Raw genomic sequence first — 21,400 nt, 5'->3', positions numbered from 1 at the left:
TGCAAGATAACAAGGCTAGCTTACAGGAGAATGTTTTCCAGAACAATGTCACTATGCATTTCAATTCTCATCTTTGCTTTCTTGAGGCTGGGTTGCCAGTAAACATCACTGAAACCTGCAGCTTGCCCTCAAAATCACCATATGTCAAGCTTGGCAGTTACCCATTTCATCCTCCAGAAGATGTGGAACAGGAACTCAGCGACCCAGGCATTGGAAGAGGCTTTCTCAGAAACCCTACCCTCCAAAAAGCTTGTGAGGCTGCCCAGGAGAAGTTTCACCCTCCAGCTTGAGGTCCAGCTAACTGGTGTAAGAAGGTCTGGCTTGAAGGAAGGATTGCTTCGGTTGGGGAAGGACAATCGTCCGCTCTTCACTATCCACGCTATCACCACCCAGGAGCACATGCCAAACGAGATGAAGACTGAAGGTCAGGTGCCTGAGGACACTCTATCCCTTGTCACACAGTTGGGTGGCTTCGGGAAGAGATGGGCACAGCAGCCTCACATCACTGGACTTCTTGCATGGAGACCAGCTGGCATGGACAACCATCTAACCAGCCAAGCAAGCAAGGAGGATCCAGTAACCCCACCCCTCATACATCCCAGGGGGAGCACAGCACCTTAAGGGATGGCAAGGATAAACCAAACATCAGGTAGTGTTGTCAACAACTTTGTATTTTCTGCTACTTTTCTGTAGCTTACTTCTTGGTCAACAGCCATGCACCAGCATTGGCTGTACACGGTGTGCTCCAGCCAGGTTGAATGGAAGCAAGTGAGCTCACCCAAGATAAGGACATTCTGCTGGGAGCTCTCCTCTGGGGAAGAAGGAGCTTGATCTTCATCATGGTATGAGAAAGCAAGGAACCCCAAAAAGAGGAGGGGGGGGGGGGGGGAAGAGCAAGGTTTGAGATTTCACAGACAAGGGCCATGGAAGCCTAACAAGTTCAGTGGAACTGGGCTCCTAACCAACTGGGATTCCCTTGGAAATGATAGCCTCTAGATACAGAATTAACTGACTGAGAAGACAGAGTAGCCATAAACATCAATAGCAGCTGTAATCACATGTGCTAGGATAAATTAAAAGGGCACACAGTCTTCACACCTGGATATGCAAAGGACTTTCACCCACGGGATGGCAGGGGATTCTCCCCAGCGGCATGCTCATGTGTGAAAGCCAACCTTCAAGGCCACCAGCACAGAGGCAATGCTGGAGTAGGTGCAATAAGTTTTGCTGAACTAACGCACCAGACCTGTCCCCTGCTTTCCCTGCAGCTCTCCTTCCCAGCTGGATTTATTTTGCCTTACTCCAGGACAGCACTGCCTATGAGGAAAGCTCTAAAAATCAAAACATTTATCCTGCATTTCCCTACACACCATCACTTCTTTAAAGATTCAGGATGAGTCATTGTCTTGGACCACATTCTCCAGAAAATCTTTGCACTCACTACGAAAACATGCATCCCATAGAGCCCTAAATCTAAAATGCCAGCCGTGCTGTCAAAGAGCCCTCACGACGAAAGATGCACCTGGCATCGTCCAGCTCCTATTTACTAGATCTTATTTTAAAATGTCAAAGGGATTCTGCATGAGCTACGAACATGACAGACTGCTCAAACAACAAGCAAGCACCACTGGGGGACTTGAGCTTAGCAAAAGGCATCCCTTCACCCATGCACACCTCCTCCCAACGCAGCCAAGTGCTTGGCATTTCCCCCAGACACTAAGATTTGGAAGAAAAGCCTGCCTTTTCACCCCGACAAACCGCCTGGCTGCCAACAGCCCAAGCCAGACTGCTTGGCTGAGCCAGAAACCAAATCCCCCCACCAAAGTTAGAGGATTGCAAAGAAAAATCCCACTCTGCACAAGGAAGCGTGGAGCAAGCGTGGGGCAAGCTTGCCGGCACAGCCCTGGCACAGAACAACCGCAGCCAGATTGATCCCGTATTTTTTAATGCAGCATCCGACACATACTAAAGCCTTCAGGGAGGCCAGCCAATTATTTTCAGAACCAAACAGCAGCAACAGCATTGCTGGTCCGAGGACGCATCCTGAAGATCCCCCACTCATGCGCTGGAGGTCTTGCCAGGGAGAGGAGGGAAGGCAGGGGAGCAAGAGTAGAAACGCGCAGGGATGCTCTGGCTGCTACTGGAGGTAATGAGCTCAGACCCGGCCACTGGAGCACAGCCACTGAGGGGAGGAGGTGGAAATATTGAACCTCAAATGGAAGAAACTGCAAAAGCTCGTCAGCAAGCAGCTCCCCGCGCTGCCGCCTCCCCTCCCGGCACCGACTGCCGTGCCGAGCATCGTCTCTTCAGTTTTTGCACCATATGGAGTCAGCTCACAAGTGCAAATGAGGCAAAGAGCGCAAGAGGCAAAGGGAAATAAATCTGTGCCACCACGGCAGCGCATGGGGCTGCCAGCAGCACAGGGAAGCCTCCGTCAGGACGTGGCCGGGATGGGGGAAGGCTCTGCCTGCATCCCCTGGGGATGCCTCGGCGGAGAGCCTGGTCGCCTGCCCAGCCCTCCCCGTCATAAGTCTGCACATGTGGGAAAGGAGGTAAAGGGGATGTGGCAAAGCCAACAGGTCCATCACAAAGGACAGAGCACCCTGTGAGCAGACCCTGCTGGTTTTTTTTTGCTCTGGCCCCACATCCAAATGCCACTTCCCAAAATGCCCTGCAAACCCATCCCTTGGCTCTCACAGCTTTGCCCAGGACTTATCTTTTTCTTCATTTCTTTTTGCACTTTCAGATTTAGTCAAAACAGCCAATGGCCAGGATCTGTAATTATCCCACATCCTCTCCCAAAAATTTTACTATCAATCTCAGCCATCTTTAGGTACGTATGCACATGACAGCTGGCCCGTTGAGCAAACAACAAAATGTGTTTGCCAAGATTTCTAAACACCCATTCATGCAAGGTGCCATACCAGCTCTGACGGGCCAGCAGGGCCATGTTAAACCCTTGCCTTAATACGCCAGTAGCTACCAGCAACTGCTCCTCCCTACCTAGCAGGGCCAGCAATCGCCCCTTTGGACAATGCCCTTCAAGGGGGTGCACAGCGCGGACTTTGGGACCCTTCTTCACAAGCTTTTGGCAAACTGCTGCCTGCCTCCCCCAGCTCCTGCCTACTCAGAGGCAGTGCCAGGTCCTCCATCCCACCACATCCCCTTGCACAAGGACCACTGGGATCCGTATTCTGGGAGAAGAGAAGAAAAACAAGAGCTGCCTTAAGTCGACCTTAAATTGCAAGGTTTTGCTCAGGACTGTGCTTATGCTGAGCTCTTCCTGCAAGCTGCAGTGGCCAGCTGAGCTGCTGAGTGGCCACAGCCCCCACCGGCCCTGGGAGGCAAGGAAGAGGAGGAGGATGCTGCTGGCAGGAGGTGCCGCTTGGCAGCCAGCCTGCCCAGCACACCCCTGCCTCCAGCCCCGGCGCCTGCGCGGGTGCAAGCTGGGAAAAGGCTCTAGCATGAGGACAGCCATCTGCACGCCGGGAGCTGTGCCAAGAAGAGTTCGGGGGATTATTCCCCCCCCCGTCACCAGGATGGTCTCCTTCCCGAGTGCACGGGTAGGGCTGACTTAACGCATGGGCAACACCCCACCAAAAAACTTGGGCATGGGGTTGCAGGGAAGTAAGCAAAAGAAGTCCACCAGAGCCACCTCCGGCAGCTTGCCAGCCCTGTCTCCGGTTGAACCCCAGGAGATGCCTATGATCCACCACAGGCGAGGAATGGTCCCAGCGTGACCGGCATAGCTCCATTTCACGCAACGCCAGCTCTGCTCATTTTTAAAGCAGCACCGCTTGATGATAAACTTCCCCCTAAGCTCATCTCCATACTCACCTCTTCTCCTGATGACGCTGACCCATCCTCCCTGATTGTGGTTTCCTTACTGAAATAAATCACTTTAAGTGTACGTTGTTCTCTGGGTCTCATTACTGTTCATCGTCTTCTGTACAACAGAGCTGTCACATCCTCACAAACTCTGTCACCTGGGTGACACAGGAACAATTTGGGAGGACAGGCAGGTGGGGAGAAAGCACCTGCAGCTCAATGGGGTACCAGGAGCTCCCCATCCCTCTCCTCCGCAGTTTTCAGATGGTGGGCTCGCACCTTCAGGCCCACGCACCCCTCATGGCACAAAAGCTCAGGAGAACAAAAGCAAGAACGCGCAACACATGTGCAAGACAGGATCATTGCACGCAAGTACCCAGAAGATGGAAGGATGGCAGGAGTGATGGCAGATGCACCTTGATGGCCAAGAGGGTCTTCCTTCAGCGAGGTATGTCCCTGCAGGGAAACCTCCTCCAGGAGATGGCAGAAACTCTCTCTCCTCCCCAGATTTAAAGCAGAAACACCTAAAGGAGGGAAGGAGGAAGAGCCAGGCACAGGGGCAGCAAGATGGTCACCAAACCTTCTCTGGCGTGGATCCTAGGCAGCACCACATTCAACTCCTCATCACAGATGGGTGCTTCCAACTCCATGAGGTTACTCCACATTAATCCAGAACAGAAGATGATGGTCACACTGCATACAGTAAATTAAAAGCTCTGTGCCAAAACCCTGCAAGGACTGCTCAGGCGATAGCAACGCAAAGGCATCATTTGCCTGTCACATCACTTTCGAAAGCCAAACACTCAGAAAACGAGAAAGGGAGCAATTAAGGCTGTTGCTAATCTTGTAGAGTCCACAAAGACAGGTCTGTTGTTTTTTTGTTGAGGAGAGAGTGTAAGTGCCACCAGCTTCCAGATGGCTGGCGGCCCCATGAGGGGCTGGGACCTGCCTGGTATGAAAGGCCAACCCAGCTGGAAAGAAAGGAGCTGCTCACCCATCGCCACACAACTGACGCCTGCATTGCTGCCCATCAGCACAGCTCCCTAGGAAAAGGAGCTGTTTCCCAATGTGATATTTGGGAGGGTGCAAAGGTTCAGGCTTGCCACCAAGCACACAACAGCTACGTACACCCTTGAGCGTGGCCATGGAGAAGACATATTGCTCTCATGCCTTCCATAAGGTCAACATTTGCTCTTGTCTCTCAAGCTCTCCATCTCCCCCATCCCATTGCAACTTCATAGGAAAACACCCCTCGCTGCCCCAGTGACCACGGCAGGAGGAGACGACCCCCGGAGATGCAGCAGGATAAGAACCCCAGAGATGCATGTGCGCCAGGACATCCATCGCTGCCAGGAAAGACACCCCAGGTGGTCCCACAGGCTTCGCTTGGCTGTCCCAGCATCCCACCCCACCCCAAAAACCCAACCAGCCTGCTGCAGCCCAGCCTGAAGACCCCACATCCCCCCCTCCTTGCCCAGGGTGCTTGCACACATGTTCGCACACGCCAGTACAGAGCAAGGGGGGAAGCCGCGTTGCAGAAATAACACAGGCACACAAACAAAAGAGCACAAGCCATTAATCTGGGTGAACTGGAGGAAATGAAATCATTATGTCTGCAGCTACAACATCCCGAAGAACAAATTTCCTGCCTGGATAATAAATGGATTCTTTTGTTTCACGTTGGCCCCAACCACGTGACTATCTTGGCCTATTCCTCATCCAAAACATCTTGCTGTATAAATACCCAGACGGGCTCAAATTTCAGCTGCTAAAAATATGTTTTAATTATAATAATATATAATAATAATAATAATAATAATAACAAAAAAAAATCTAGATCTACATGGTCCCCTTGCCTCCTAAACAACCTCTGAAGTCTTTCCAGCACACAGGCAAGCAAACAAAAAGTCCAAAAGTTGCCAATTACAGCTGAACAGCACAAATGCAATCTTTGAAAGGAAGATCGAGGCACCCAAAAGGCAGCCCTGGGTTAATGCCCACAATAAATAAACCCTGCCAGCAAAAGAAACGATGGGTGCATGAGCATTTTAAGCACCAACAGCCCAAAAGTACCTTATAAGTATCTCCAGGTGCCAGGACAGGGACAAAGCCACATGGTACACCGATGACGACTCCTGACCTCCAAACCTTGGGGTTGTGCAGGTTTTCTTCTGAGCCAGGATTTCTTCTGGTGGCTTTCTGATGCCTCACTACAGCTTGGGATTTATTCATTAGATGGATGGAGAATGCAAGTTCTGGCCTCCCCTGGCTTGGCAAGAGTATTTGTCAGCTGTAGGAACGGCTCTGGGGGTCTCAAGGGAAGCAGACCTCTAGGAAAGTTGCATGAATTATTGGTTTCAACCATTCCTTTAATGTGCAACTCCACCAGATCACTCAGTTAAAACCATTTTTGCATCTAAATACATATTTTGCTTCTGATTTCAGCTTCTTTTTGCTTGCCTTCCCAGCTTTACAAACACATAGCAAACACTGCAACAAGTTTCAAAACAAGACACGGTTTTGAATCCAAACATCAAAGCGCCTTGGTGCAAAAAGTCTAAATTTTTTGGATGTTAAAGAGAGATCTCCATGAATGGGAACAAGCTCAAAAATCCCCCCAAGCCAGCAGGCAGCTAGAGGCAGAAGTTTCAACCAAGCCCACCCTGCCTTACTCCAAATGAAAGGGAGTTACTCCTTGATGCAGCCCAGGAAAAGACCAGCCCACTTTGGCCCCAGAAGTGGTTCCCCAGCTGCCTCCCCCTTTTATTTGGTTTTGGGAAAAGCGTCTTGGGCACAAACCCACCTGCAGCTCCCCCTCCTCGGTGAGGCAAACCCTGGGGAGGGTTCCTTCCTTCCACGCACGAGCATCACCCCAGGTGAGCAGAGGACAGCAGGGAGGCTTCTTCCAGAGGTTTCCTCAGAAATGTTCATTTTTCACCCCAACACAGAACGAAGACGCATTGGAAAGGCCAAGATTTTTCACAGAATGGGAATTTTGTTTCTCTCCAAAATACTAGCTCAGCAGAAAATATTAAAGGGGACTAACAAAAGCAACGCCCAAGCCAGCTGTTCAAAGCCCTGCTTTCAGCCCACCACCCCATGCTCAACCATAGCTCTTACTGACTCAGGGTTGTACTCGTTCTACATCACCCAGGAGATCCCAGAGCCAAACCTCTTCTCTTCAACTTCAAACATAAGCAGAGGAAGACCTTGTTTTGAAAGCCAGCTTGGTGCATCACGTGGGCAGAAGTTCAATTTCATTTTCTTTTGTGCGTCATCTTTAATTTCAATTATATTTTGGATGCTGGGGAAAGTGTCCAAGCATAGCTGCTGCCTCATTTCAATCCCTTATTGTTGCTGTTTCTTCAAGGAAGGGGGGAAAAAAAAAATTCCTTGGAAACTAAATATTTACACACTGATGTATCCTAATTCCAGCAAACCCAAGGGTGGGAAGCCTATTTAAAAAAAACCATCCCTAATTATTTTCCCATTTTAAAGGGAATAATCTGGCAATTAGCTAGAACACTTACCTGTGCATAGACAGGACAGGGGTCCGACAAACAATTTTTATACACTTCCTTCACATAGTGTTGCTGACAGACAAGCAGCACAGAGAAGCCGGAGGCATGGGGGGCAGTCAGGGGGTCATTAAATGCCACCCCTGGGATGGGGACAAAGACGGCCCAGGCAGCGGTATCTTGCTGGTCCCTAGAGCGCTCTGCAAGGAAACCTCCTTGCTGGGAAAGTGGCAAAAGAGCCCCAAACGCCTCGAAAGGCCATCGGTCACCTTGCAATGATGCCCCAGCAAGCATCCAGGTCTCTCCCAGCAGTGCCACAAGCAGGGAAGCGCAGTGGGTTATTAGTGCAATACACTGATTGATCAGGAGCATCTTTCAGTCCCTCTTTGCTGATGTATTAACAAAACTTATTCTCTTATCAAACAGTAATGTGGTTTCTGCTGGAAAAAAAATCTAAATAATCCAGACCAGGGGATGTATGTAAGGATTTCCAAGGTCCCCCCTGCCACAGCAAAGCAAATAGCAGTAATCTGCTAATTAGCAACAGCCGCTGTGTTGCTCAAGGAAAGGGCTGAAGTCTTCAGGATAGGTGAAAGTTTGATTATAAGACGTGCACGGCAGATCATTTAGAAAGATAAAACTGCATTCGCTCAGCCGCAGCCAGCTATTAAAAGTGGAGAATGTTATTTCAGGTAATAAAGAGCAAGACCTGAGGACCAGCCTGGGAATTCAAATTTACAACTTGTATCAAATTCATATGCTGTAAAACTTCACCTAGTTTATAAGTTTCTCGCCAACTTCATAAAACATGTTTTATTATTATTGTTTTCTGACTTTCCTGCCTTAATAAAATTCCTCTCCCAGCCTGTGTGGGTGTTGCATTATAAACATTTGCACTTTGATTCATTCAAGACTGAAGAAAGCTTTCAAGGTAACCTATTAGGAATACTTTAAATGTTTCAAAGACATCCCAGTTTCCCCTGAACGTCGCCAAGCTTTAAAGAAGTAAATAAAAATGTGCCTTGCTGCAAACCACCTCCAAAAATCTGCTGGGCTGGTGACTCAAGAGATCGCATTTGGGAGCGACCAAGTCACTTGCCAGCCCAGCGGGGTCCATCCCTGGCATGGGGTGAGAAAACACAGGGGGGTATTGGGGCACAGGCTAAGGCAGGCATCCACCCATCACTCCCCAAGCCCCCTCGGCAGGGAGCCCCGGGGATGCTGCCAAGTGGGTCCTGCTGGTCAGAGGCAGCTGGACCATTTTCTCACAAGTTAAGGACAGGACCGTGCAAAAGTAGGGGTTTCCCCATCCCTGGTCAGCCCCAGCAAGCAAAGCCCAGCACTGGCACACAAAGGCAGAGCCAGAGGGTGCTCTAAGCAGCATCCTTCTCAAAGCAGTCCATTTTCTCCAGCCTCAGCCAAAGCCCATTGAAGTTAATGAGCCTCTTTTTATAGGTTTCGGCAGGCTTTTGAGCAAGCCTTTCAGCGCGGCAGACTCCCGCATGTGCGCAGTGGTGCCAGCCATTTCAGTAATAACCCACGCATGGCACAAAGAGAGATAATAAAAGTTGCTTTTTAGAAAGATACCAAACACAATTAGCTTGTGACCTTACAGCTCCCAACAGCCTTCATCCACGTCCTCTCTGCAAGGTCAGCTTCAGTATCTGTGGCTCAGGGGGGACATCACCAGCCGAGGGCCAGAGCTTGGGAGGGCCCCTACCCAAGATGGGTCCAAAGAAAAAGGCCTTTAATTTTTGCCTTTAATTCCTGCACAGCTGATGCTTTTCTCCATTTCACTGAGCAAGAGTAAGGTTACCTGGTGTGATGCATGTGGCTCAAGATGCTGCACATCCCCTCCCCAGAAAATGCAGCATAGAGCTGATCCTCCTAGATTTTATTAAACCAAAAATTACTGCTTTACAGCTTCCCATCTGGTCCCAATAATGTCATTATATGTGACCCCACTGTGCCTCTGTCGAGAGCCTGACAGGCTCAAATGACTTAGACCCTCACCAGCAATTTCACCTCAAGGGGCAAAGCACAGACAGCCAAGGCCACACATCTCCAGGAGGTTCACCCACTGGTGTGAAGCTTCTGGACAGCTTCAGCCAAACCCCACGGGGTGGGGAACAGCTCTGTGCATCTCGGGCTCACCCGCAGCCAGGTCACGCCTGTAATTTCCAGCACTCAATAAAGGATGCAGAGACCCAGCTTGCTGCTTTAAAAATAACTACAGCAGAAGCACAGTGATGGAGCGGCCACATGGCGAGGGCATCTCCATGCTGCTTTGCACTGCGGGCAAACACCACCTATGGAGCAACCTTGCAGGCACCGTGGGTACACTACGTGAGGCAAAGGTCCTGAACTAGTCAAAAACATTGTAGGAAGTACTTCTGACAATACACCGGTGACCTTGAAAAGCCAAATTTTGTTCTTTTCAAACACATTTGTTTCAAACAAAAAGCAGAGCCGATGCCTCACGGAGCACTCTGAGAGCATCCCACTCCTGCTCTGTCCCTACATGTCCATCTCATTCCTTGGGCATTTGGAAGTATGAAGCTACAGGTGTTGGGTGAAAAAAAAAAAATTAAAGTGCCCAGCCACCTACCAAGACCAACCCACAGCTATTTCTTTGGGCCATGCCAGCCTGTCCCCAACACATCAGGCTGTTCCCCTACCAGCTCCCCCCAGCCAGAGGACAGGGGGCTGCCCAGCGGGACCAGAGCAGACCCCTGCAGCTGGCCCCGTTCTGCTGCTGCCTCCCGAGGGCAGCATTTCCTTTTCAACTCCTCTGCTGCGTCCCTGGTTTTCCCAGGGAAGATGTAATTCACACCCCTTCGCCTCTTCCGCAGTGATTTAATGTCTTTTGAGCAAAAAGCAATTATCTTCATATCAACAGGACCCTAGCAAGGATGATAATGAGTTGGCTCTGACCCTGCAGCTAAGGAAGCGGCTGAAGCAAGTGGAGGACTCTAGTAATCAAAGGCCCGTCCCCAGCCTCTGATTGCAAAAAAAGAAATTAAAAAAAACTCCATGAAACTTTAATCATTGCTGTTCCCTACTCCATCCCCTTATCTGAAATGTATGTTTTAGCACCAGGAGAAAGGGGACCAACACCAGCCCTAGGTCCCTCCCACTTTGCCACCTGGGTGCATTTTGGGTGTTGCTTGCTGGCTCACCCGCAGGACCCCACAGCAGGGAGCGGGCACAGGGGGATTGATCTTGTGCTCAAAAGCAGACACCGCAGCCCTGTTTTCCCAGGTTTGGGGGCTCAAGGAGAAGCACCCCTCCATCAGGAGTCAAGCCCAGAAGGCAACAGGAAGGCAACCTGCCCTACCCCGGGACTGGCACGCAGGGCAGGGGAAAAAAAAGGTGTCCCCCATGCCCTGCCCTGCAAACAGAAAGAAAATAGGAAAAGGGAGGCAAAGACATGGACATGCAACAGGTCTTGGGCTTTTCAGGACTGGAGAGGCTCTCCAGGAGACGGCAGAGCCAGAAGTGGAGAGCATCCAGTGCTACCAAACACTGGGGCAGTGGGCTGAGCTGCCCTTCCCCTCAAAAAATAAATATATAGCCAGGCAAAGACACCAAAACCCAACCTTGTTCAAAGCAACCCAAAGAAGATGCTGGTTGGGTTTGAATAATCCAAAACTTGGTGCCCAGTTGCTGCTGGGATGCGGCACACGGGGTACCAGTGCATCGGAGAGGCGGGCAGGATGCAAGGACTTTTCAGGAGAAAATATCATGAAACAATCCTTTAAAGTTGTGACAAAGCCCCCTTCTGGGATGGGGGGAAACAGCCTAAAAGCAAGGATTTCCACAGGCTCTCACCTGTTCTCAGCCACCACCTTTACTCACTGCGTAACAAATTAAAGCTTAATCAGCTTCGAACACCAGTAACACTGACTGGATGCCTCCCTGGATATTAAACGTTTTTCTCACTACACTAACAAGCACATACCTGAGGCTTTACTAATCCCTAATTACTTGGCATGGTTATTTCCACATTAAAAAAAAACAAAAACAAACCAAAAAACCTTAATACTGTAAAAAAAAACCAAGATAAACTTAATACTGTATTTTTTCTCCCCCCCCTCCCCCATCTACAAAGACCTTGAAAGGACTCCACCTGCTTATTAAGGGGAACAACTTAAGAGAAAACAAGCCAATTAACACTCACTAACTAAAACCACTCCTAAATACTCTCCTTTTCCAGGCGACCGCTTGCCATCGCCTTCCACCTGCCCCAAAAGTGGATGGCACGAAGATGCAGACCTTGAGGTTGCTCTGGGGGCTGCAGGGACCTGCTGCTCTCCGGCTCCTCTCCTCCCCCCTGGGAGCATCCCACCTGCCAGGTTTAGGTTGGAAGAAGCGAGGCTGAAGGAAAGTCATCTTCCTCAGCCAGGACTGGGCGCAGAGCCCCTTCCCCTTTGAACTGTTGCCTCTGTGATTTTTCACAGCAGGGCTCCCAGCAGGAACTTATTAAAGCCAGACCAAAGCACGTATGCTTTAATAGTAATTAGGTCACCCTGGGTTGTGGGCTTAGCAGGCAAAACTATAATTATTTAGAAACATCAAGTTTAAATGCCAAAGAGTCTTAATGGAGCTGAGCTAATTAACCAATTTCAACTGAGTAACTGATTAGCTTAAAAAAAAAAAAAAGAAAAATCAATGATCATAGACAACAACATTTTCTTTTAACAGGTTGTTTTCTTGCAGCGATTCTCAATTGCATAAAAGGAGACCAACAACCCCCGCTAACCTAATATTATTGTAATTAAATATTCAACAGAAAGCCTCTTCAATTATTCAAAAGACTGATAACACTTGTTTATAATTGGGGTGGTGGGAGAGGTTTCCAGAAGTAGGGATTTTGCACATCATCAGGCTCTGGTCGCAGATGCAAACCCACGTGGGCAGATGAGTTGCTGCATCGGCACACAGTGCCAACTCCGGCATGGCTCCGGCCACCGCTCCCATGCCTCCTACAGAAACCAAACCCAGGGCAGACAGATGCTTTCCAGCCCAGACATGAGAAAACGGACCATATGGTCCACACGCTTTCTGGATTTTTGTTATTAGACCAAAAATTTAGGGGACTAATGGCCAGTTTCCACGTTTCACACCATTTTCTGACGGTAGCATTATTCTCCCAGCAGAGAACTGGGAGGAAAAGCAGACCCCGCTGTATCATTATAATTCACTAAGCGGCATTACCATAGGAAATTACAAATTAGCTTTTCAGCAAAGGATACAAGGATATTTAGATTAGCTATAGAGAAACTACAGAACCTTTCAGTACATTATCAAAGCTCTCATAGCTCCAACTTCCAGGGAAATGAAACAATAATAAATATTGAGCAGGGAAAGTTAATCTCCACTGAATGCGATTTAATGATTCAAAATTTATGAGAAATAAATAAATAAAAGCACAGACCCTTTAGCTCCTACAAACACATCCCGTTTTTGTCACCATTTCTCATGATGCGACTTTGTGGAATATGGATGGTGATCATGAAAAAAAAAACCCAAACAAAAAATCAGCTGTGTCTGGGACTGACCACATTTACAGTACAGGAGGGAGCCCATCCACATCTGCCACTTATGTGGAAAGCCACAGAGCTGATTTGGGCAAGAGTTTGTTCTCTTTCTCTCCAAGGGCTGTGTTGCCTCTACCTGTTACTGGGTGGTGTCTACATCAGCCCCGTGCCCACTCCCTCCCCCGCACACTCCCAAGCAGCCTCTCAAGCTGCTCGCTCTTGGAAAGATTGTATTTTTAGCCCCTAGAAGCTGGGCTGTGCAATAACCAGTTCAGTTTCCCGGGGCCACCCAAGGTCCCAGCTGTCTGCTGCTCTGACATCACTCCATCCCTTTCTGCACATTTCTGCTCCCACACCAACCTCCAATGAGAGGGAAAGCGAGGAGGGATGCTGGGTGCTCAGCCGGCAGAAGAACCCTGCATTCCCAGGTGGACCACAATACATCCAAATATCGTCCAGATTCATGTTCATTTGCCATCCCCACCACCCAGCACCACTTTGCAAGATGGTCTCAGTCACCGCTGGACTCAAATTCCCACCGCATGTGTTATCTGCACCACTTCCATCACACCAGCTCCAGCAACCTCCATAAGCAACACACACTCTGGCTTCCTAACATTACAACCGAGGCTATGCCTTTCCAAATTGCTACCCAGCAAATATCCAAGCTTAACATTTGCCTTGCGCAAGTATTGATGCATGCTACACTTGATAGCTCGAATGTTTGCAGAAAGAGAACAAGGTCAAATTGAAATGTGCTTTCAAATTCTAATGAATATTTGGGGAAAACATTCCCTCCCTCAACCCCAACTATTTACTCAGCCTCACTGTGCTGTTAAACGACTGCTTATACTGACTGTGTCTGTTCAGAGGGAACAGAGAGCTGCAGCACCCTTCGGCCAACAGCATACAAGTTTGAGGCTCCTGCATGAAGCCATTTCCATGCCAGGGCATGATGAGCTCGTACCCACAGCTGAAAGAGGTGAAAAAAATCATCCTCAAGCTGGCTGGATCTCAGACAGAGTGGTGCAGCACATACCACAGGCATTATAAGAGCAGCACTCAGCGAGCCTCAGCCTTGCTCCGAGCATCTCTTCCATCAGCCTTATCGCACGGCACGCCTGCTGCGCCAGGGACCAGCGCCTCTAAGACTTTGCTGACCTGATTAGCATTGAGTTACCTGTTACCCAAGGTACTATTTTCCCCTTTTCACCAAATCTGAGTACTTCTTTAGCTTGCAGAACCCATCTGTGCTAGACACATCCATTATTCAGCACCGTGGCCTGGATCCAGAGCCAGACGAACACATCGGGCTACTTCATCAAAAAAACAGTATTTTCTTCTGATTTTTAAGGCCAGTGGAAGGTTTTTGCTCTGTCCTGTTGTGTCAGGAGCTGCACCCGGGATGGGCAAGAGGCCACTTTGCAAACCCCCCTGGCAGCTCATGCCACAGCACAGGGTGTCACTAAACACACTGAAGCACAGAGCAGCAGCCCGATTTCCACACAGAGATGGTGAGCAGAAAGAGCAGAAAAATAAATGTATTTATCCCAGACCTCACCTTCGCCACGCCTGCCTTTCACAGAGCTCCTTCAGGGCCCTTATTTGCATTAACTGCTCCAAGACCATCTTCAGCGTCAAATAAATACTAATAATGACAGCCAACAGGCAGGCTTTCCATTTTCAGCGCTGCTTTTCAGATCTCTCCATCATCGCCAATGCTCATTTTCATCTCTAATAGGCTTCCTGAGCCAAGCCGCCAGAGCACTGTAAGTTATTCAACTTTCGGCTGCACTACATTCAGGGAAAGTGAAATTCAAAGCTTTAATTAAAGTGAAAAATAAATCAAGACCTTCACCTTAAGGAAGGAGACCCACATGAAATTGAGATGCAGGTGAAGTCGCCCACGAGATGGGTTCAAGCAGGGCTGCTGCCGATTCAGGGACAGCTGTACCACTGCATCTCTGCCACAAGTTGAGCCGCATATACGCATCCCAGGGACAAAACCCCCTTTTCAGGTTTTCCAGCACTTTGTCACACTGTGTGGCATGAGCCACCGAGGTCACCTGCAGCTTTGGGCCAGCCGGACTTTCGGAGACACTGGGACGTTGCCTTTCCTTCACCTCCATCTCCAAGCCCAAAGCATGAGGGAAACGAGAAGGGAGGAGGAAGACTGAAGCAAGGCATGAGTCAGTGATACCAGCAATTAGTAAAAATAAAAAGCAACACAGGCATCTGCAGTCTCAGGCCCCTTTTCCATGACTTGACAAAATGCTTCCCCTTCAGGCTGACAAGATCTGAGCTCACTCATCATGCCAGGAATAAGGTTTTTCCCTTTGGGGGGGGGGGGGGGGGGGGGGGTGTTTCCCAGATAGTTTGTGCAAAAAAAGTAAAAGTAAAGGGATGGCTGGATACTAGCACTTGCAAATTCCTGTGCAGGATACTAGCACTTGCAAATTCTCTCTTGAAAGACTTATTTCTAGCTTCTCCTTGAGAACTGCTCTGCTCCAGGTGAAGCAGCTGGGCCAAAGGTGGAAGCCTACGTGGTGATGGGGGTGGTGATGGGAAGAGCGGCGCGGCAGCCGCCAGCTCTCAGCCTGCTCAACGCAGGCACCGCTCCGGCGCCTGGCGGAAGCAGAGGAAGCCCAAAGGATGCCTGCAACAGATGTGTGCATCCCGAGCCAAAACGGGAGGAGAGACTGCGCCCGGGGCAGGCAGTATGCAAGGAGCAGCAGCCAGGGACGTCGCTCTTGAAGCAAACCCCCATCCCTGGTCCTCTTCTGGGCTGCAGTTCCAAAGGCCAGGCAGGCAAGCGAGTGGATAAGCACGGGAAGCAAAACTAAGCCAGATCCATCAGCCCCGAGCAGGGCTCTCCACCTCCCTCCCCGTGCTTTGCTTATCATAATGCTGCAAGCAGCTATACAGGATACAGAGAGAAAAATCGGGTTTTTAAAAGGGCAGGTGCAAGGCAGGGAGATTATGGATAGGTAAGCAGGTAGGCAGATGAAACAGTGTATGTGGGAGAGCTGCACCAAAATGGACATCAGCCCCATCTGACCTACCAACACCTCCAACTCCGACAACTCCTGAGTTAAAATGTATAATGCCGGCCCATTACCACCCTCTCTATATGCTAAATGTGATTATATTTGGTTCAGCTAACACGAGAGAGAGCACGCGAGCAGCTCCTGAGTGATTGCAGGGTGTGGGAGAGACGGAGTATTTGTTCCTGTCATCCTCTCACATCCCTCTTCCTCTTCACAAGCCACAAAAAAATAAAAAATTACTATAAACATCCAGGTGTCCAGCAGAAAATGGTCAGCTAAGCCACAGGACGTAGTAAAAACCAAGTAACCATAAGAAAACTCGGATAAGCGACTTTACTATCTCCAGGTTTGTGTGCCGCAGGCAATGAGTTAGCAAGGTTTTACGGAGGATAAAGAGAGATGTTTGCAGGCAGCCCCAGCCCTGACCCTGGCTGCATCCTCCTCCCCTCCAACCGGGTCCAGATCTCCAAATGTCTCCCCCTGCCATCCTGGAAAAAAGATTTTTTGTCTTGACGGCTGATTTGGGATGCAAGGAGCCATCCCTCTCTCTGTTGCTTCTGCAGCCTGTGGCAGAGCTGGGCTCCAGCAGTGGCTTTGCCTTGCTGCCGGAGAGAGCTGCTGGCAAAACTGGTCTCGCAGCTGCTCCAGAGGGAAAGCCAGACCCCAGGGTAAATCAGGCTCTAGGAGATGCTTCAGCTTGGTTAGAGAAACCCACATTTCAATCTAGCAAATTCAACCTCTGCACCAGGAGGATCCATAAGATTTAAATAAGGTCCACAAAAAGGTGTTTTCTTTATATTGACCATGCCAGGAGACTGTCGCCTTAACTCCAAATCAGATTCAATTGCTCTGCCTCAGAAATTCCCTGTCCAAAATTTTCCCTTAAATCTGAGATCTCTCCCAGGATACTACTTTACTATCCAAGTAATTTCCTCAGCAGAGTAGAAATAACATCGCTCTTCAACAGGTTCAGTCCCGAGCAGGGATGCTGGCTCTGCCAGCCAAGCACGTGCTCCCAGGGGTGGCTCGGGGCAAGCTGGGGAAGACCCTGTGTGACACACAGACACGACACCCAGGAGTGCTCTCAGACAGGGACTGAGCTGAGGTCTCCCAGCCAGCCGCGATTTCAGCAGTGCCTCAAGCAGCTGACGCTGCAAACACCGGCTAGCGAACTGCCGCTAACAGGTCTTGCATTTTCATGTGCAGCTTCACGACTGAGCAAACACATGCCTGTTTGCATCATGCTTAGGAAAGGCATCAGCATTTCCACCTCAAGTTATTTCTACAGAGATCCAATGAGGGAGGAAGCCCAAGAAATAAGAAAAGCAAACGCCTGGGACAGCCAAAAGCCATTGGAAAGCAGACGCTGCAGCTAGTGGGCCTGCCCACCACAATCCAGAGCAGGCACGCTTGTGAGCGGAGGGCGACTGTGGCCGACACTGCTCCCACCCCATCGGAGACCAACACAGCAGCGTTTCAGCTCCTGAACCGGCTCTGCGCTGCCCGGAGCTGAGCCGCCGGTCTCCAGTCAGCTCCGGCAGCTTCCAGTTCAGCAGCAACTGTGCTCACATCAGCTAAATCCCCTCAAGGAGGGGACAAGCCTCACACCAGCCGACAGCTCAGTCTGCCCACAAGACCCCGTGCACCATCTCTCCACAACCACACATTTCTTGCTGCTAACAAGAGAGGGGCCGCACCACGTCCACTGCTCGCAGCCACCGCTCGAGCACTGGGCAACCCCTGCCACAAGCCCTTTCACCCATGTTATACCGGGAAAAAAGGAGGCAGTGGCAAAATAAAAGAAAAATATATATATATATAAGCAATACTTCCGAAAGCCGTGCTGGCCACAGAGTAGTGATGCACCACCAACACAAGCCTGGGGTGACCTGCCGGTCCTGCCAGGCCCACCGCCCAGAGACTGGCTCTCGGCTGCGGGCACCGTCCCGGTGCCCAGCGAGTCCCACAACCACGCGGGTGACGGAGAAAAGACTTCAGCCCGACAGCATGCACCTTGCTGAAAGGACAGCCACGCATCACCTTGCTGAAAGGACAGCCACGCATCTGCCCCGTGGCTCCACCGACGAGCCTAGCGTCCCCTGGCCCAGTCTGACCCAAGGGAAGGAAACCCCCTGCCCGCACCTCCTGGTGCATCCATCCTCCTCTTCCACAAAGCTCTCCTGAGCTCCCACGGTCGTTGGGAGGTACGGGAGGAGAAAGATGGCCAGAGGCGGTCCTCCGCCACAGCCACGGCCCCTGGGGGTGTCCCCCCACCGCGACCCCGGGCAGGGCCCTGCCGGGGAGGGGATCCAGAGGAGCCGCCCGTCCCACGCAGATCCGGACGGGTTTCCCGAGAGCTGGAACCCCCGCCTGCCTCTTCCCGAGGCCACCCACGGCCCGTGGGCGAGCCCGGGGCTGCCAGCACCGCCTGCGGGCCGGTTCCCGCGGGCTGCGGGAGGATGGCTGGCACAACCGGCCGGTAACGTGGGGAGCTCCGCGCCCCCCGAAGCGGACGGGAGCCGTGCCGGGAGCCAGCCCCGTGCCGGTTTGCAGCCCCCGGCACGCTGCGCGGCGGGGAAGCCGGTTCCCCGACCCGTCCCCGGTTGCAGACGCCGCGGGTGGCCCTCCCAGCCCACGCGTGCCGCGGTGGGCGCAGGGACCGCGCGGCGCAGCATCCCACCGTCCTCCCCCGTTCCGGTCCCGCCTCACCTTCCACGGCGGCCGCGGCGGCGGCCAGGCAGAGCAGCACCACCAGATCCGCAGCCATCGCCTCCCCGGGCCCCGCGCGTCGCTGCTCCGCAGGCGTCAGCCGCTACCGGCGGGCGGCCGTGAGCGGGCATGGGGGTGCGTCCGCGGGACGGGACGGGACGGGACGGGACGGGACGGGGCAGGGCGGGGCGGGCCGGGCCGGGGCCGCGGGACGGGACCGCGCCGCCTCCCCGCGCCGCCCGGGTCACATCGCCGCCGCGAGTGGGGCGCGCGGCCACGCCGCCGCCGGCCCCCGCCGCCGCCCGGCCCCGCCCCCGCCACCGCCCCGCCAATCCCCGCGACGCGCCCCGCCTCCGCCCCGCCCCCGCCCGCCGCGAGCTGCCGTCCGAAGGGGGACGGCGCCCCCTGGCGGCCCGCCGCCGCCCTCCCCCCACTTTTCCCCTCAGCGGCACCCCCGACGGGGCGGACCCCGAGCCCGCACCGCAGGGCCCCGAGGAGGGAGCGGGGGGGACCGGCTGGCTCAGGCCGCCGCAATCCAGTTCCCCTCTTTTGCTCCCACAGAGGAAGCTGGAGCGAACAGGCTGCCCCACATCGAGGCGGGCCCCCTGCTCCCCCCCCCAAATATGGCTGCTCCCACCTCAGGCTCAGAACACAGCATCCACACAAGTCGACGCGGGGGTATTCTCAGCCTCTTGCCTTCTCCCGGCACCCTCGCCGTTTGCAGGGCATCACTCCAGGGCCTGAGGAGAGATGGGCACCTGGGAGCAGGGGAGCAGCAGGCCGCCCTCCCTCGCTCGGGAGACACCAGGGTCGCCAGTCCTCAGCATCCCTCTGCCACCAGCCCTGTCACTGGCCCAAGGCCCCTGCCTCCGAGGCCACCCGCACCCAGGGTGATGCCCACGAGCCTTTGGCAGCATGGGACGTCACCCCTGCGCAGCCGGGAGCAATTTACCCCTGCGGCCTCTGAAAGGACCCCTCCAGAAGGAGACTCACCCCGTCCCTCCCACCGGATGCACCGCGCCAAGCCGGCTCTCGTTGCCCTTCCCAGGGCTTGGCATCCCCCTTAGCTCCTCTCCCCAACCCGGCAGCTGCTTCACCTGGCACAAAGCTGACCCCATCCCTCCCTCCTCCCGGCTTCGCGCATCCCAGCGCACACGGGAGGGGAAAAACGGTGAGGGCGAGGAAGGCAGTGAGGGCTCATTCAGGTCACGGCCGCCTGCCTGCAGGCAGGGCTCGTGTCTGCTACCGTGGTGGGACCAGCAACCCCGCAGAGCACCGAGCACTGGGAAATCATGAGCTTTTCAGTGAAAGAGTGGGCAAAAAATAGTCAGCGGTGCCACAGGAACAAGAGTTTTCTTTTGCGGTTGTGCAAAATATATTTCAAGCAGCTCCTATTCAGCTGCGCAAATAACAGAAAAAATTGCCAAGAACCTTCTGGCTAAGTTTTAAGGAAATTTGCTTTCATCTTGACAACCTTCTTCATTTCCTTCCCATCAATATCTCAGCAATCCAGTTTACTCACTCAGAGGATCACAGAAAGAAAACTGTGAAATAAATGTCAGTATTATTTGCATCTTTATCCAGTCTGCCACAAAAGCAACACCATGTTATTTATCTGATCTAGCACAACTCAGTAACAGCTCAAGTATAGAATATTCATGATGTGCAAAGCAAAAAAATGTTAATCGTTTGAAAATACAAGAGGCGAAGAGCTGAGCCTGTGAGTTATCCAGAGAACTGCCTCAGTTGTGTTTTCTTTGTTCCCCAAATAATTGTTATCAACTGAAAAACTTGCATTCAGAAACTAACGTTTGACCAAAAAAAGCCTGACAATTTTTGTATAGGGAAAAAAAATAATATATCAATATTCTTCTGATTTCTTTTCAGCTGGCCAAAGAGTTGGCTGCGCTGGGTAAAAGCCAGCTGTGTTTGTTCAAAAAGCTTTCTATTCTGTCAGCCTTGCTCCGAGTCTCTGAACACCAATGCTTCACTTCTCCTGGAGGAAGCACCTCAGAAAAAGCCTCTTCACCACGTTGCCGTCTGAAGGGCAGGCACGGGAAGGTGGCACTCTTTCTTGCTCACCTGATGGGATCATGGTCACCAGCTGCCCCAGAGCAGTCACAGAGACCATGTCCACCAGCATCCCCTTGGAGGAAGCACCAAGGACATTAAAGGCAGCTGGGTTTTTGGTGCATTTGGCTCTGTTTCCCCCTCTGAGCCAGCCATCAGTGGGAGGCCTCTCCCACAGCACACTATGCATCACTAGGTCCCCACCCCAGGATCCGGAGACCACCAGTGAGATGGGATCTAGCTTGCTTCTCCTCAGGACCTCACAACCCAGAGCTACCACTGGTTGCCAGCAGAGCAAAAGGCCCTGAACCTCAGGCAAAAAGAGCAGCACACCATGGCTCTCAGCCAGCACCCTCCAGAAGGCAAAATCACCCCTCCATGCCACAAGTACACTCCAGTCCTGCCCACCAAGCACCCGTGCAGGAAGAGCATGGGGCAAAGACCTACAAAGAGCATTAACAGCCTCTGGGAAGGCTTTCAGCAGCTCTGTGCCCAGTGAGCACGGCTGGTCCCTCTGTTCCCACAGCACACAGCCGGCAGCGCATCGAGATGGCGGCAGTCAGCTGCCAGAATTAGCTCTGTCTTAATTAACAGCTTTGCCTTTGTTCTCTGACGATGCTTCAGGCGCTGCCAAACCCTTTCTGGAGGATGAAGATCTGGGATCCCAGCAAAAGGAGTTATCATATGC

General features: G+C 51.9%; 1 protein-coding gene across 4 annotated transcripts in view; it reads right to left on the bottom strand.

The window, feature by feature from the left end:
* EPHB1 (EPH receptor B1) overlaps positions 1-18,873 on the bottom strand; it is an 84,922-nt gene extending 66,049 nt beyond the window's left edge. For 2 of the 4 annotated variants that reach the window (XM_075032203.1, XM_075032206.1), the window contains exon 1: positions 18,643-18,873. In XM_075032203.1, the coding sequence (XP_074888304.1) occupies positions 18,643-18,700 (58 nt within the window). In that variant the 5' untranslated portion in view covers positions 18,701-18,873. Of the gene's footprint in view, positions 1-5,901; positions 5,992-17,946; positions 18,013-18,642 lie in introns of those variants that run through there. The other 2 variants (XM_075032204.1, XM_075032205.1) reach the window with 2 other exon arrangements.
* Positions 18,874-21,400: the final 2,527 nt, after the last annotated feature.

This window comes from Buteo buteo, chromosome 7 (assembly GCF_964188355.1).
Source record: "Buteo buteo chromosome 7, bButBut1.hap1.1, whole genome shotgun sequence".
NCBI lineage: Eukaryota > Metazoa > Chordata > Aves > Accipitriformes > Accipitridae > Buteo > Buteo buteo.
This window is presented reverse-complemented; position numbering and strand designations above follow the sequence as displayed.